Source organism: Gossypium arboreum, chromosome 9 (assembly GCF_025698485.1).
Source record: "Gossypium arboreum isolate Shixiya-1 chromosome 9, ASM2569848v2, whole genome shotgun sequence".
In the NCBI taxonomy this organism is placed as follows: Eukaryota; Viridiplantae; Streptophyta; class Magnoliopsida; order Malvales; family Malvaceae; genus Gossypium; species Gossypium arboreum.
The window spans coordinates 66861487-66880134 of record NC_069078.1 but is presented as its reverse complement, the minus strand read 5'-3'; the positions used below and the strand labels follow the sequence as shown (position 1 = coordinate 66880134).

Sequence of the window (18648 nt, the reverse complement as noted above, 5' to 3'; positions counted from 1 at the left end):
GCAATGCTAATTAATTATTCATAGTGGTAAGTAAGATCATTCAACAATCAACATGATTTCTGACGTTAAATCTCAATATCTGAAATATTTTAAAGATGGGTTTTGTTTTGATGTATGAAAAGTTATAATATACAGGTTAAAATTTGGTTTCTTACGTCTTTTGTTGTTTTATACCTTAAAAACTTAATAAATTTAAATTTAATTATTAATATGATTAAACTTTTTTTAAATTTATTGGTATGATATTTTAAAATGTAATAAAAAGTGTTATAATGAATCTAAATTTAATAAAAAATTTTAATAATATTAAAATTAGATTTACTTTTCAAAATTTAAAAATTAAAAAATTAAATTATAAAGGAGTACAACTTAACCTAAAATATATAATTATGAAGGGTAAAGTTGGGTTTAATCACAAAAAGGACCGAACTCAAGGGGTTGGTTTGGACATAATGGGAGGAAGAGAATGACTTTGTCCTGTGGGGGCGAGAACACAGATGTGAATTTCGTCTTTTGAGTAAGACATTTAAAGCCCTTCAGTGCCACGTCATCAACTTTTTTTTTTGGGTGCTTTTATCTACCTACTAACCAGGGACCAGTGTTACGTTACAAAAAGTGGTTGCCAATGGTCTCACATTCATTTATTATTACAGATACTACCAGAAAATAGACTTTTAGCGGTGCTTTTTAAAACGCTGCAAAAAATGCCGCTATAGGTAACGCCACAAAAATTTGTGGCGTTTATTGAAAAAAATGCCGCTAAAAGTCACGGCTTTTAGTGACGTTTGTGGGAAAAACTGTCGCTAAAAGACACGGCTTTTAGCGGCGTTTGTGGTTAGCGCGTTTGTGTGAAAAGTGCTGCTAAAAGACGTGTCTTTTAGCGGCGCTTTTCCCACAAACGCCACTAATTTTGGCAGATTTGCAATATTTTTTTTCACCAATATCCAGCCCTTCCTGTATTGAAATCCAATCAAATACAACAAATGTAGTATAAAATGCAGCCAAAAATAGTAAATTTAGCATAAAAAATACAACCAAAAACATTAATTCTAAATGATACTTCAAATTTAACTAAAGATATATGATATAATTAATAAATAAAGTATAATTTAAAATATTCTTACAATAATGTTAAACATGACAAAACTTAAAACATTCTTACAATAAGAAAACTAATGTCTAAGATGGCGGCTTTTACGATTGCTAAAACATATGCATCATCTCATGAAGTCAGAATGGAGGTCATCGTACTTTTTGCTCGCTGCTACCATCGCCGTGCCTCTGCCTCTCTCGCTGCAGCCGCTGCCTCCCTCTCTGCTGCCTCCACTCTAAGTTGTTGCTGGAGTTCTTCATATTTTCGTTGAACCTCGGTAATTTGCTCAACCGTGTTCGCTTGCATCTGAGCTATCTGGTCTCTTAACCTCTGAACTTCAGCTTGAGTTTGACTTCCGGAAGGCATGTATTGCTGGGAGCCGGATCCAAAATATTGGGTCGAGGTAACACCAGATCCTTGAAATCGAACCCGACCGTACCTTTCAGGACCCAAAACTTCAGTGATAATTCTGTTATCAATGTTCTCAATATTAACAGAACTATCACTCGAAGCAATCGCTTCATATTCCGCCTTCTTCTCCTTTAGTTTCTCCTAAAAAATCAATTAAAGAGTTAGAAACGAAATATATAATAAAAAGGAATGCAACATAACTTAACATTATTTAGAACTACTAATGATGAATTGAATTAAACAATTTTAATTAAAGATTATAAATATTTAGAATAAATCAAATATTATTAAGTAAATATACCATAATTTCTCCAGCTTCGGATGTCATAGGAGATCCATCTTTCTTCCTATGTGTAATCTCAAAAAGCTGAAGGCGTCCAACTTTTTGTCCGGATTTGACTTCCTACAATATAGTAGTAAAAATATTATTTAATAATAGAAAGTTATTAATATTTGAAAGAATTAATAAATTCATAATATCTCGGCCTCAACTACAGAAGCAAAACTTCTCGACCCTGCCGTGTGTGTGAATTTTTGTTTTTGCTTGCTGCTTGTTCCAACTCGCTCACGGTCCTACATAATAAAATTATTATTGCGTATATAGTAAAAACTATATATAAGAGTTTAGAAATACGCAATACCTCTCATTTATTTGAATTCCAAAATCTAACCGCATCTTTCCATTGATACCTTAGCATTCTCGGTGGGACATTTCTCAATTTTTCCTCGAGGCTTATTTCTTTCTTAAAATATTGTTTATTTAAAGTGCTTTTATTGTCTCTCCATCTTTTACCTAATGCCTTCTTGATATAATCATCGGAGACTTCTAAAACAAATCTCTCCTAAAAAAAACATAAGTTTAGAATGTAAATATAAATGAAACTTAAACCAAAGTATTATAAATTACATTCACATTTTGTTACCTTAATATTAGCGAGAGCCTGATTTTTGTTGCTATCAGGCATGTGATGCCATGATTCGTAGTTGATGGGCAACATATTTGCATTTCGTGCTAAAATGTCCAAATAGCCTGCTAAAAGTCGAGCTTCAGATCCAACAATCTGACCATGAGTATTTCTACTTACTTTAACACGCTCGACAGGATCTAAGTCGTATAAATCTCTAAGCAGCGTACGTCCTCGAACTCTGCGCGTCCCACCACTTTCAGCTGAAAAATGATATACTATTATTATATTAAAATTGACAAATAATTCAATAATAAAAGTCAACACATGTAAAATGAACGTAACATTACTTTGAAATTCTTCAGGCTCATCAAGTGTCTCCGGCACATTCGAAGATCCAACGACTGTCTGCTGTTCACTATTTCCTTATTCCGAATTTGGAGTATTCTGGACAATACTTAAATCTCGTAATCTTCTTCTACGCATTTTTCCTGCAATACACATAAAATAGTTAAAGTTTTAGTAACAAATTACAACAATAGTAGTACATATAAAATAGTTAAATTATATAACATGACAAAGATTAAAATTATAATATTACATATAATTAAAAAATTGTAAAATCTTACTACATCATTATTCGTAAATATCTTCATCCACATCATGTCGAACCCATTGATATTGTGTATTAGTACTAGGGATATTTTCATTTAAGTTTTGTTCTGGAAAAGGTAATGTTTCTGATCTTTAGACGATGTCATCTCTACTTCCATTACCCATGTCAAACAAGTCTCTAGGGGTGTTCCGGAGTACAAATACCAACCCTCATTAGTTGGATCTTTCGAATAAAAAACTTGTTTCACTTGAGAGGAAAATACATATGGCTCGTCCATCAATTGTTGTCCAGTGTGAATCAAGCGAGAGAAATTCAACATTGTAAAACCAAATTGATCTTCTTTAATTCCTTGAGCAGTATTAACATCAGCCCAATCACACCGAAATAAGACAACTTTCCATCTACCATAGTAATCCAACTCAATAATGTCGGTAAGACCGTAATACTCCACATTACCCTCAACCGGATTACTGTCCCTAGCACTAGTATAACTTGTAATTGAAGAATTAACAACAACTTCACAATTTTGAGTTCTCCTCATTCTCTCACGATACTTTGTATGAAATTTGTATCCATTGATGAGGAAGGCACTATATCTTTTTATTATTCTGTTCGGATCTTAGGAAAGCCATTTAACTTCGTCATTGACATCCTTTCCACTCCAAACCTATTGAATCGAAAGTAAATTGAATAATTAACTAAATTTCAGGATTATATGTAACTTATTAACTTTAGTTACATACCGTTTGACTTAACCATTCATGAAAAGATTCGTGAATAACTTATTAATCTCGATGTTGCAATCTTGAGAGCGTGCACGAGATCTCAAAATTTGTTTGTACTCACTATGTTAAAAACAAGTGTAATTGGTTAGATGATAAACAAATCAAAACGACGAATATGTGAGGAAATTTTAGAACTTACTTGCGTAACGGTTCAACTAAATCGTGGTGAAAAAATACATATCGATGTGCTTATATCCACGATATATCATCTAATTCTGCAATTTCAACTTTGTCGATTGGTTCTCCATAACTTTGGAATAAATAAGTTTTGGCCAAGTTATGATCATTGAGCCCAGCATTTCTATTTGGTCTATTCAATCGTGTTTCAACATCTTCTAAATATCTAGAACAGAATGTCATGCTGTAACGTCCTAATTTTCGGGAATTCTGTGAATGTTGGCATAGGTTTAATTATGTTAGTGGGCCTCTAGAAGGCCCAAGCTTAAGATAGAACCCGTCAATTTTAGTTAATTTTTTTGTTCCATAAGAAAAAATGGGGTGAAATTATGAAATAGGACCTATGTGAAAATGTTTGAAAATGCTATAGACTAAATTGAAGTGGCCAAATAAATAGGAGTGCAAAATAGGAGGATTTGCATGACAAACCTCCCATTTTACATGAAGTGGCCAGCCATCATGTTGTTGTAGACAAAATGTGCACTTGATATCCATAATTTATGGTACAAATTGATACAAATTGATAATGGGTTAGGTAAATGTTCCATGATAATGGGTTAGGTAAATGTTTCATGATAATGGTTTAGATAAATGTTCCATGATAATGGGTTAGGTAAATGTTCCATGATGGGAATTTCATGTCTTTTGTATTAAAGAATTAAATGGATGAAATATGAAATTTTATTAAAAAAAAAGGGGTGAAAAGAACAAAGTTTTGTCCATCTTTGTTCATCATAGCCTAAAGTTAGAGAAGAGAAAGGAGAGGAGAAAGCTCTTGAATGTTCGGTCACTTGGGGAAGAAAATTGAAGGTAAGTTCATGGTAGTTTGCTTTTATTTTGAGGTTCATGAGTTCTTCTTGATTCTACCTTAACTCTTGAAGCATATTTTGGCTTTTAGTTGTGTTGTGAGCATTCAGTCATGAATTAAAATGAAGGAAATGGTTGTTGTTTCATGTTCTTTTGATGAAAAAATAGAAGATAGGTGAAGTTGAGCCAAACAAATGAGCATGCATGTGCCTTAGATGTTAAAGGGAAAAATCGGCTAACATATTGTGCTTTAAAATGATGAAATGGAGATTATACTTCAGTAAAATCATAGATATGTGATGATTGATTGGTGATATACATGTTTAAATAACATGCATGCAAGTTATGTGTGAAAGAGTGATTTGGTAATAAATCTGCTTGGGACAGCAGCAGTAACGTGACTTTGGAAAATCACCATAAATTGTGAGAGATGAGTAAGAAGGTGAATAAATTATGTAATTAAAACTTAATGAGTCTAGTTTCAAATAAAATAAACGAGAACATATTTTGAATTCTGTACGATGAGAAATTTGATTCGTAATGAAGAGTGGTCAGATTAGTCAAACAGTGAAACATGGGAAACTTTAAGAAAAATCTGGTATTTATTGGCCAAACTAAAAATTCTGAAAATTTTATGGATAGAATATATATGAGTCTATTTTCAGGGAAAATTAACGGCACTTGATATGGAGTTTCGTAGCTCCAGTTATAAATGATTTAGTGACTGTTGCTCAGGAAGACAGCTTGCAGTGAAATTATGATTATGTGGTAAACATTGACAAATATTTGTTAATGAGTTGCTTATTGATTTCTTATAAGCTTACTATGATCTGTAGGTGTGGTTGGCCGAATATTGTAAGGGGTTAATACATAGTTTGTATTTGAATAGTTAGATTAACATGTTAGAAATCCAATTGTAGGCGGTTCGTGTGTGGATCGCGTCAGCATATCGTCGCAAACAGGTGTGTAACTAACACCCTCTTTCTTAGTCTAGATTGGCAAAAGTCAAAAATCCGAAATGCCGAAAACCGGTATTTTGTAGATTTGCTGAAGTCTGAATGCTCGTGAGGTAAATCTATTAATGTTTTTGGTAAGCTGCAATGTTTGGACCGCAAAGTGCATGATTTACGTGCCCTCGATATTTTTGGGCTTAATGGGCCAAAATTGGAATGATGGGCCAACGGGCCTAATTCGGTAAGAACCCTCGGTACGTGATTCGTAGTACGTGAAAGGTAGGAATATGCATAAAAACCCTAAAATAGATAAATTACTAAAAATCCTTTAAAAGTGAAAAATTTGCGCTTTACCTGAGAGGTAAATTACTGAAATACCCTAGGGTTAAATTGACTTAAATGCATGTTTGATGTTTGTTATTTATTGCATGCCATGTTGTTATTATCGATGCATGGGATTGGGATATTGGCGGAGGAAGTACTAAAAGTGGCTTGTCCACGTCTTGGAGGCTTTGCCTCAATTCTATCGTAATCGAAGCAAGAATGTCAAAGCTGTGGAGTGTTGGGCTGGGTGGGTTGAGCTATCCCCACATGGAGTGTATGGCTGGTACGGGTGGAGTGTAGTTGTAACGCCCCAATTTTCGGGAATTCTGTGAATGTTGGCAAAATTTCTTGCTTTAATTTTGTCATTTGTGAGTGAAATTATGAAATAGGACCTATGTGAAAATGTTTGAAAATGCTATAGGCTAAATTGAAGTGACCAAATAAATAGGAGTGCAAAATAGGAGGATTTGCATGACAAACCTCCCATTTTACATGAAGTGGCCAACCATCATGTTGTTGTAGACAAAATGTGCACTTGATATCCATAATTTATGGTACAAATTGATACAAATTGATAATAGGTTAGGTAAATGTTCCATGATAATGGGTTAGGTAAATGTTCCATGATAATGGGTTAGGTAAATATTCCATGATAATGGGTTAGGTAAATGTTTCATGATAAGAATTTTATGTCTTTTGTATTAAAGAATTAAATGGATGAAATATGAAGTTTTATTAAAAGAAAAAGGGGTGAAAAGAACAAAGTTTTGTCCATCTTTGTTCATCATAGCTGAAAGTTAGAGAAGAGAAAGGAGAGGAGAAAGCTCTTGAGTATTCGGTCACTAGGAGGAGGAAAAATTGAAGGTAAGTTCTTGGTACCTTTCTTCTATTTTGAGGTTCATGAGTTCTTCTTGATTCTACCTTAACTCTTGAAGTATATTTTGATTTTTAGTTGTGTTGTGAGCATTTAGTCATGAATTAAAATGAAGGAAATGGTTGTTGTTTCATGTTCTTTTGATGAAAAATGGAAGATAGGTGAAGTTGAGCCAAACAAATGAGCATGCATGTGCCTTAGATGTTAAGGGGAAAAATCGGCTAACATGTTGTGCTTTAAAATGATGAAATGGAGATTATACTTAAGTAAAATCATAGATATGTGATGATTGATTGGTGATATACATGTTTAAATAACAAGCATGCAAGTTAGGTGTGAAAAAGTGATTTGGTAATAAATCTGCTTGGGACAGCAGCAATAATGTGACTTTGGAAAATCACCATAAATTGTGCGAGATGAGTTAGAAGCTGCATAAATTATGTAATTAAAGCTTAATGAGTCTAGTTTCAAATGGAATAAACGAGAACATATTTTGAATTCTGTACAATGAGAAATTTGATTCGTAATGAAGAGTGGTCAGATTAGTCAAACAGTGAAACATGGGAAACTTTAAGAAAAATCTGATATTGATTGGCCATACCAAAAATTCTGAAAATTTTATGGATAAAATATATATGAGTCTATTTTCAGGGAAAATTAACGGCACTTGATTTGGAGTTTCGTAGCTCCAGTTATAAATAATTTAGTGACTGTTGCTCAGGAAGACAACTTGCAGTGAAATTATGATTATGTGGTAAACATTGACAAGAATTTGTTAATGAGTTGCTTATTGATTTCTTATAAGCTTACTATGATCTGTAGGTGTGGTTGGCCGAATATTGTAAGGGGTTAATACGTAGTTTGTATTTGAATAGTTAGATTAACGTGTTAGTAATCCAATTGTAGGCGGTTCGTGTGTGGATCTCACAAGATATCGTCGCAAACAGTGTGTGTAACTAACACCCTTTTCTTAGTCTGGATCGGCAAAAGTCGAAAAGCGAAATGCCGAAAACGGTATTTTGTAGATTTGCGAGTGTGCGAATGCTCGTGAGGTAAATCGATTAATGTTTTTGGTAAACTGCAAAATTTGACCGCAAAGTGCATGATTTCTGTGCCCTCGATATTTTTGGGCTTAATGGGCCAAAATTGGAATGATGGGCCAACGGGCCCAATTCGGTAAGAACCCTCGGTACGTGATTCTGTTAGTACGTGAAAAGTAGGAATATGCATGAAAAACCCTAAAATAGATAAATTACTGAAATACCTTTAAAAGTGGAAAATTTACAGGTTTACCCCTAGTAGATAAATTACCAAAATACCCCAAGGATTAAATTGACCTAAATGCATGTTTGATCGTTGTTATTTATTGCATGCCATGTTGTTATTATCTCGATGCATGGGATTGAGATATTGACGGAGGAAGTACTGAAAGTGGCTTGTCCACGATCTTGGAGGCTTTGCCTCAATTTATTGTTAATGAGCGAAAGGTCAAGAATCGTGGAGTGTTGGGTGGGTGGGTTGAGCTATTCCCACATGGAGTGTATGGTGGTACGGTGGAGTGTAGTGGTTGGTGGGTTGAGTAGTCTCCCAAATGGGTTTGCATATGTTATTGATGTTGCATGTATTTTGAAATGGGCCTATGGGCCATACTGTTATCTGAATAAGGGGCTAAGGCCCAGTTTATTGTAATTTGAAAAGGGTTTTGGCCCAGTACCACTGTTACCTGAATGGGCTTAGGCCCAATAGGCTTGAGCTAACTTGGGCTTTGAATGGGTTTTCCTTACACACTGAGTTTCCCCAAACTCACCCTTTTATTTTCATCCACGCAGAAATCCCCAACCATAGTGGGCTTGGAGTCGTGAGGGAATTTGAGTGGCCACCCGCTCGAAAGTTTGATTTTCTTCGGTGAACTGGACATCCTTTTAATTACGTTTGAGGTTTTGGGCTTTTAAATGTAATAAAGTCGCTTATTTATTTTTGATGGTTTTTAATATGTATCACTAAGATAGGTAATACTTATTTTAATTGTTGAAATTGGATAGCTTTAGGGCGCGTTTTCAAAAACAACAGTTGATTTCAAAATAACACGACAACAAGCAAAGCTTCCGCAATGAAAGTATTTTCCAAAATTAATCACTTTTCCTAAAAATGACTTAATCGAATCGGTTTCCTAGAAATATCCATGACGTTAAGGTGTGGCAATGGCGGTATGCATGTCTAGGATTGGATCCGAAGGGAGCTTGGTACTTAAGCAGTCCGATGGATTCACCACCTCTTTTCCGGTTTCCTACCTGGTGCACAGCTTCCATTCACTTTAACCCTTAATGAATTAATCTTTTGAACATCAAGTACGATTTTCTGGACTTAGAATGGAAAATTTTAATGTTTTTGATGTGGCATGCCGGATCCAGCCATAACTTCTGGGCCGGGTTTGGGGTGCTATAGTAGTGGTTGGTGGGTTGAGTAGTCTCCCCAAATGGGCTTGCATATGTTATTGATGTTGCATGTATTTTGAAATGGGCCTATGGGCCATATTGTTATCTGAATAAGGGCTAAGGCCCGGTTTATTGTAATCTGAAAAGGGCTCGCCCAGACCATCATTACTGAATGGGCTTAGGCCCAATGGGCTGGAGCCGACTTGGGCTTTGAATGGGTTTTCCTTACACACCGAGTTTCCCCAAACTCACCCCTTTTATTTTCATCCACACAGGAAATCCCCAACCATAGTGGGCTTGGAGCTGTGAGAGAATTCGGAGTGGCCACCCGTTCTGAAAGTTTGATTTTCTTCTGGTGAACTAGACATCCTTTTAATTACGTTTGAGGTTTTGGGCTTTTAAATGTAATAAGGCCACTTATTTATTTTTGATGGTTTTTATATGTTTTATTAAGATAGGTAATATTTATATTTAACTGTTGAAATTGGATAGCTTTAGGGCGCGTTTTCAAAAACTGTAATTGATTTCAAAATGACACGAAAACAAGCAAAGCTTCCGCAATGAAGATATTTTCCAAAATTAATCACTTTTCCGAAAAAGGACTTAATTAAATCAGTTTCCTAGAAATATACATGACGTTAAGGTATGACAATGGCAGTTTGCATGTCTAGGATTGGATCCGAAGGGAGTTTGGTACTTAAGCAGTTTGATGGACTCACCTCCTCTTTTCCGGTTTCCTACCTGGTGTACAGCTTCCATTCATTTTAACCTATAATGAAATCATCTTTTAAAACACTCAGTAAGTTTTCTTTCTGGATCGGAAATGTTTTGAATGCTTCGATGTGGCATGTCGAATCCGGCCATAACGTCTGGGCCGGGTTTTGGGTGCTACACATGCACTCCTCTGGATAACGCTTATTGCGACAATAAGATTTCAATTTGCTTAGGAACCTAAACACGATATACAATATTTATCAAAAGTTGTAACTAAATGTATAGACGTGAATAAATAAATACTTGACAAATAAATTAGCACCTTTCTATTGGATACATCCATCGATAAAAAACCGGTCCACCAAGTATTGCTTCGTGAGGGAGATGGATTACCAAGTGCACCATAATGGTGAAGAAAGAAGGTGGAAAGATCTTCTCCAAATTGCATAAAGTCAAAGCAGCTCGATCCTATACTTTCTTAAGTTCTTCAACATCCAAAACTTTGCCACAAATAGCTTTCATTATATTGGATAGTTTAATTATACAGGACGTCACATTTTTTTGACATGCAGCACTGTAAAGCAACTGGGAGTAAATCTTGCATCAAGATGTGGTAATCATGTGATTTTAATGAATATAATCTTCGATCTTTAAGACTCACACATCGAGATATATTTGACGCATACGCATCTGGGACCTTTATATCCTTCAACACCATACAAAACACCTCTTTCTCTTCCTTTGGCATTGAAAAAATAGAAGGCGGCAATCGATATTTCCCATTCGGAAGTACTTGAGGATGAAGATCACACCGAATTCTCATGTCAACTAAATCAAGTCAACTCTGAAGATTGTCTTTTGATTTTCCATCGACATTCAAAATTGTCCTAATTATGTTCTCGTAGACATTCTTCTCAATATGCATGACATCAAGATTGTGGCGTAAAATATTATGCTCCCAATAAGGCAACTAAAAAAAAACTTCTTTTTTTCCACAAGTCTGCCTCATTAGGATCATCCTCTTCGTCAGATTCATCATCAGATTCATCCCTCGATCTTCCCTTTGATTGCGTGTTAGGTGGTTGATTCATCTTCCTATAACTGAAGTTGATATCTTTTAACATAAACAAGATTTCAAATCCAACGGTCTGCTGAGGAGCTCCTCTGTACTCTTCAGTACCGTCAAATAGAGTCCTCTGAAATCTAAATTTATGATTTCCATCTAACCACCGACGATGGCCCATGTAAGAGAACTTCTTCCCATTGTACAACCACTTCGAACAAGTTTGCGCAGCACAACAAGGACAAGCATAACGTCCTTTAGTACTCCAACCCGATAAATTAGCATAAGCCGGGAAATCATTAATTGTCCACAATAAAGCTGCACGTAAATAAAAGTTCTCTTTTCTTAATACATCATATGTCTCAACACCCGACCATAATTGTTTTAACTCTTCAATAAGTGGCTGCAAATAGATGTCAATATCATTTTCGGGACCTTTCTCTCCAGGAATAATCATTGATAAAATAAACGAAGATTGCTTTATGCAAATCCATGGAGGCAAATTGCAAGGAACAAGCACCACAGGCCAAGTACTGTACGAAGTACTCATGATTTTAAATGGATTAAAGTCGTCAGCTGCTAGCCCAAGCCTCACATTTCGAGGATCGCTTGCAAAGCTTGAAAATTTTATGTCAAATGATTTCCAAGCTAAAGAATCCGTAGGATGTCTTAATAATCCATCATTGGTCCGTTGATCATTATGCCACCTCATAGATTCGACCGTCTTTGACGACATGAAAAGCCTTTGAAGTCTTGGTATTAGGGGAAAGTATCGCAAAACCTTGACTGCCTTCTTTCTTAACTGTGCCCCACCTTCATCCGTATTCACATCTTCTGTATTCCCATTCATCCAATGAGACTTGCCGCAAACATTACAACACTGTTGGTTCTTCTAATCACCCCAGTACAACATGCAGTCATTTGGGAAACTATGAATTTTATCATACCCAAGGCCCAAATCTTTATTAGTCTCTTCATATCTTGACAAGATTGGGGATTTTTGCAAAAGGAAACATCTCTCTCAGAAACTCTAGCAGCATTGTAAAAGAATTTCCAGTCCACCTTCCCAAACATTTTAAGTGAAATAAACGAATGCAGAAGGACAATTTCGAATATTTTGATCCCTCGTAAAGTTATTCGTTCATTTCATTAAGTAAATTTTAGAACTTCGCCGCTTCTTCATTTGGCTCCTCATAAGGTGCACTTGTTTCCGTTTCACCAAAAACATTTCCACCAATATTACAATCATCGGATGCAATAAAGTCAGGTAGAAACGATTGCTCACCATGATTGTGCATATTAAATGCATCCCGCAACATACCTTCCATGTCATATTATCTAACATACTGATGGTAATCAGTATCAGGATAAGTCGGATCAATCGTTGAAGAAGTTCCACTAGATGTACACTCTCCATGGAAAATCCATTTTTTATACCCCCGAATAAAGCCATCAACAATTAGATGTTCGTAGACAACTTCACGAGTATGCCAATTAATGTTGCCACACTTCTTACACGGGAAAAGAATCATGTTCTCTTGGCTTGCATTTTGAAATGCAAAATTCAGAAAAGTTTGTACTCCATTTCGATAGGCGTTGCTTACCCTTGACAATTTCATCCAACTCCTATCCATTTCGTAGTTCTTGAATTCTAAAGTTGACAATAAATTACACAGTAAGTTGTTTATTATGTAAGTCTTGATATGATATATTTTTATGTTTTATGTAAGTTATGTAGATTATGTAAGTTATGAAATTTAAACTTTAAACTATAAGCTTTTAAGGAAATTATTAGATTACACTACATGTATTAGTTAAGTTATGTAAGTTGTTATATACATTATGTGAGTTATGTAAATTATGTAAGTTATGTGAGTTATGTAAGTTGTTATGTAAATTATGTAAGTTATATGAGTTATGTAAGTTATGTAATTTATTTAAGTAATGATCAATATTGATACTATTTTGATAAAAATTAGTTATAACTTTTAAAGACATTTAAAATTATTAAATATTAAAATCAAACATTATTAATATAAAAATAGTAATTTGAATATAATAATATCAAAAAGAATCGTAGTTTAATTTTTATAAGTAAATTGGAAATAAATTAAGGTTATATAAATATTCAATAGTAAATGAGCTCGATAGAACTTTTTTCAAGTATTTTTGAATTTTTTAAGATTCATCATACGTGGCGTTGTTACACCTAGGAGGATCCATTATATCTTACAGCTCGATATAAGGCAACCCGTCAGTTTCCACCTATATACTTTGAATCTTTAAAATATTTAAAATAAAGTTGGAGAGAAGGTCAGCTATTGTTGTAATTTTAATGGAAAAGCAAGCTACATGGTAATAAAATTAATTCATACTTATTCATACTTAAGTTGAATAAAATAATAATTAAGTTGAACCAAATATAAAAGCTTATTCATACTTATTCATACTTCAAATAATAAATAAGCTACAAGAATCAGGTCTGGTTCAAGTTTATTTAAAGGGCTGCAATTCATACATTTGATTAATGTTATGAAATAAAGAGTGTGCTTGTTTTTCTATCCCATAAAGGATATCCCACATGCGCATATTACTGTAAGTTGAACTATACCTCATGGTTAAGTAAGCAAAATTGTACAAACACATACAAGCATATCTAAGTAACCAAATTTCACTTGCAACATAACCAATTCATACATTGCTCACTTGACTAACATTAATCATTTTTCATGTCATTTAGCCAAATCAAAACATGTCAATTTCATATGCTATAAATCATGCTGAAATTTCATATACACAAGAAAATCAATTTATATATATTCGGTCATTTAATATGACTTCAATATAACAGTTAAAACATGTAACAGCCCGATTTTGGGTCTAGTCGGAACAGTGGTTTTGGGATCACAAATTGGACGAGAAAAAAAAATTAATTATTTTTATTATATTTTTATAGTCTATAAATTTATGAAAATATTTCGTAAAAATTTCATTCGAAAATTTTGACGTTTGAGCACTCAATTTAGTCAAAAGGACTAAATTGTAAAAAGTGCAAAAGTTGCGTTCTTTATATATGAGGTGCCTAATTGTTATGAGTTTTAAATTGAAAGTCCTTATGTGATAATTATTCCTTTAATAAGTTAGTGAATGGATATTTGTTTGGTATTTTTGAAATTTGGTTGAAATAAAAAGGGTAATTTTGTAAATCAATTAAAATAGCCTAATAAGACAAAAATGATAAAAGCTATCATTTTTTTTCCATTCTTTCTTCTTCAACCGTGGGAAAGAACCGAAAATGGCAGCCATGGATGAGCTCCATTCGGCCAAGCTTCTATGGCTTATATAGGTACGGTTTTTGTCCTGTTTTTAATGATTTTCGTATTTTTGAGATTCCCGAAGCTTAAATTTTCTATTTCTACCAATTGATTGAAGAGAAATTAGAGTTTAAAAATTTACCCATTCATGATATGGTTGTGTTTTGATGATTTATAGTGGATAATGAATGTTTGATGTGTTAAATATGAGTTTTATTCAATGAATTTCGGTAAAAATGTCAAAAAGGGGTTAAATTGTAAAAGTTATAAATTGGTCATAAGTGTGTGAATTAGTGAAAATTTGGAGTTGCCATAGAAGAGAAAAATGTTCAGCATGTCTTAAACCTTATAGAAATTGAATAAAAATTAATTTACGAGCATTGGGGCAAAAGTGCAAATATGCAAAAGTTTAGTGGTCAAAATGAAAATTTGTAAAAATATGATTTTTAGACCCATATGAATATTGTGACTGATTATTAGGCTAAATGTGATATTATAGATCAAGGAAATCGAGATTTGGACCTAGAACGGAAAGAAATCGATTAAGGGATGATTATGTCCTTTTCACCTTTGTGGTATCGAGGTAAGTTTGTATGTAAACAATACCATGCTAAACATGTATTTAAATGTTATCATTACATGAATTGTACAGATATTAAGTGTATGTGATTAATAGAATTATGATAAGACAAAGCCTTGATAGGCGAGGAAAAATCCCGTTTGAACTTTAGGAATAAATTAGGATATGAGTGACATGTCACTAGGAATTATGAGTCCAGATGACTAGCTCGAGAGTGAGCATTGAAATGTCATGAGATATGAGGTAGCTTTAGCTACAATTGAGGCACTTATGTGCAAAGGCTTTTCCGAGTATCCAATTAGTATTCCAAGTGTTTAACGGGTAATCCAAGGAAAGAGTTGATGATGGTCCCAATGAGGTAAGTCATTGGTGAGTATGCACTTGAGTTATGTTACGAGTTGTACAAGTATGTATACTAAGCCTATGAGAATGCCTTGATATGTGATGATCTATGATGCATAATATGTGTTCTTACCATGATGGATGAAATGATGTTGTATTAATTTTGTGAACAATGATCATGAATGAGTAATTTAGCCTTGACAGATTTGAGTTACTGCAGTAGTGTAAATCTGAAAATACACTAAAAATAGTGGAAAATGAGTTAGCAGCAGAATAAAATATGGGATTAAAGCTTAATGAGTCTATTTTCACATGAAAGAAACAGGGGAAGAAAAAGAATTCTATATTGTGTGATATTTAAATTCTTGTGAAACAGGGTCTGAATGAACTCGAGATCCCCTGTTCTGATTTTAAAAATTCACCATAAATTGTAAAAATATTATTAAGAGTCATACCTTACATGAATGGATTCCTTATTGAGTCTATTTTTATGGTAAATAAACGTAATGGTTGTTGAAATTCTTTACAATGAGAAATTCGGTTTGTAGTGCACAGGGGTCAGAGTAGTCATACCCTAAAACAGGGGAGACTTTAACTAATAAACTGTACTAAATGGCCTAACCAAAAATTCTGGAAATTTTATGAAAGAAATATAAATGAGTCTAGTTTCAAGGAAAATTTACGAAACTTAATTCGGAGTTTCGTAGCTCTAGAGATAAATAATTTAGTGACTATTGCTCAGGAAGACAGCTTGTTGTGAACTTGAAAATATGTTGTAAACATTGATAAAACAAGTTAATGAGTTGCTTATTGTTTTCATATGAACTTACTAAGCGAAAGCTTACCCCCCTTCTTTTCCATGTTTTCTAGAGTTTTCAGGTTAGCTCGGGTTGGAGGCCGTCAGAGATATTATCACACTGTCGAGTTAACGCTATCGGCGTAAGTAAACTCAAGTGATTCTAGTCTATGGCATGTATAGGGTTTTAATGTGAGTATGTAATATTATGATTTAGCCAAAGGCATTGGCTTGTTATTAAGGTAGTATTAGTCATGTAAATTGGCCTATGTCGGCTAATATCGTTATGGGCCCATATGATTATTCTTATGCATGTATGTTATTATCTCTTGTGATGTGGCTTACAACATGTATGCCTAGAGATTGAATTGAGATTCATCCATGAGCTAGTAACTAATGCAGGATTAAGTGATTGATAAATAGTTAATAATGCTTCATGAATGGTTTGTGATGTAATGATAGTTATGTCTAGTATGTGGTAATGATATGGGCAAATTCTATAATATTTATTGCATAAGAAAATAACTTGAGCATAACATGTTTGTAGATGTTTAAGAGCTTATTTATGCCACGTTGTATGTTATTGGATAAGTATGTATCTATGCATGTGGTGTGAGAGTGACAAAAGGCTTGATAATTAGCCTATTTCTGGCCACACGGCCTGAGCACATGGGCGTGTGAAGCCTTAACGCAAGAGATTTTTCTAAGTTTTTCATGAGTTCTCGATTGGGTCCTGAACCACTCCAGATGTATGTTTTGGGCCTCGTAAGCCCGTATATGGGACAGATTGTATATGAAAATTTTTTTTTTAATTATTTGAGATTTCATGGCCCTATTTAGTATGGAAGTGTTAGTAAAAGTCAGGTAGCACCTCGAACCCCGTCCCGGCGTCGGATGCGGGCGAGGGTGTTACAAAACATATTCATTCTTGCCATCGTAAACCAAACATAAATAGTCAAATATCATAGCCGAACATACAATAATATATATATATATATATATATATATATATATATATATATATATATATATATATATATATATATATATACAATTTGACCTTTACATCCCAAATCACCAAAATTCATGACATAAGTACATATGTATTCATTTATCTATCATCAACCAAATATAACAGCTCATCACTGCCATTTCCCAAACTAATAAATAAACAAATTACAGTCAAAATGTAATTCAATAATAAACCATACCCAAAACACATCCAACAACCATACTTAATTCACTTGAGCCGAATTATAACAACCACAAATGCATATCATACCAATTAACAATCTTACCAAGATGAGCTAATTATAAACCATACTTATCATTACTTCATACCAAATCATATACCTAAGTAAAATGATTTTTTTCAAAATCATCAAGATGAAACTATTATTTATGCGAATTTTGAACTAAAACGTACCTTAATAATTTCAACAAGCTGGACTACTCCACTCTCACCAGGAAACAAAGGCTACAGTCAGAAAAATAGTATTTGTTAAGTAATTGGAAGTGAAAATGCATATAAATAAGCAAAAAAAGTATGCAATAAAACACGTGCTCGATAGTACCTAGAACTGATGTAAGATATGTTTGGTTCCCCTTTCACCTGACAAAGTAGTTTTTCAACAACCTGGTCTACTCCACTCTCACCAGCAAACAAAGGCTGGAGTAAAAAAAGTTGTATTTCTTAAGTAAGTTAAAGCAAAAATGCATAGAAATAAGTTAAGTAATTTAGCAACAAAACATGTACCTAGAACAGATGTTAATGGCTGTGGTGTATTTAGTTGCACCAAATATTAATTTAGGTGCTCGATAGTACCTACAAAAGATGTAAGATAATAAGAGTAGCACCAAATATATTTCAGTTCAAGCAAATATAATGAATAGGAAACATAGGGAGATTAAGAGGCTGGCTAAGGAGATTAAGAGGCCGGCTGGCCTATATTTCTCATGTACTACAATTAACTACATCACTAGCCATAGTGGGAATAACTAGTGATTTGGTTGAACATTAAACTATGTTAAATTAGATTCATCACATGCAAAACAAATTATGTAATAAATATATCTATAAAATATTAATGTAAAACTAATGAAATTTTAGTTAAAATAGTAAAGATAAAATGTTTAAAATCATATTATTTTAGATTTAAATCCATTTTTAAATTTTATATAAAAATATAAATAAAATAAAATACATTCGAAATAATATTTTATTACTTTATAAAAAGGGATAGTATAACTCAATCAAACACTTAGCATTATAATTAGTATAGACAAGTAAAATTTTAAGCTAATCGAGGTTTTAGCCTCAGGTCCTTTATCACAACACTGCACGAAATGGCAGCGTTGGAAGCTGGGGCAATCAACAGCAGAAGCATAATAACACCCAGAGCTGAGATTTTGATTCTCGAACCCATCATTATTCTTCTGTAAAAAAGAAACATTTGGCT

The 18648-nt window shown here is 33.7% G+C and overlaps 1 protein-coding gene and 2 long non-coding RNA genes across 3 annotated transcripts; 2 read left to right on the top strand and 1 right to left on the bottom strand.

Annotated features, from left to right (window-relative positions):
- Positions 1–1264: 1264 nt before the first annotated feature.
- LOC128280462 (uncharacterized) lies at positions 1265–1918 on the bottom strand. Its single transcript, XM_053018610.1, has 2 exons — positions 1806–1918; positions 1265–1645 (listed from the first exon to the last, which is right to left on the bottom strand). Exons 1-2 carry the CDS (start codon positions 1830–1832, stop codon positions 1265–1267), a joined length of 408 nt encoding a protein of 135 aa, XP_052874570.1. The 5' UTR covers positions 1833–1918.
- A 2739-nt stretch (positions 1919–4657) lies between these two features.
- On the top strand, positions 4658–9855 carry LOC128280377 (uncharacterized). Its single transcript, XR_008270552.1, has 3 exons — positions 4658–4797; positions 5715–5756; positions 9656–9855. It is a non-coding gene; the product is annotated as an uncharacterized LOC128280377 (long non-coding RNA).
- A 4541-nt stretch (positions 9856–14396) lies between these two features.
- LOC128280822 (uncharacterized) lies at positions 14397–16619 on the top strand. The gene is made up of 3 exons (XR_008270999.1): positions 14397–14503; positions 14971–15054; positions 16264–16619. It is a non-coding gene; the product is annotated as an uncharacterized LOC128280822 (long non-coding RNA).
- The last annotated feature ends 2029 nt before the right edge of the window (positions 16620–18648 follow it).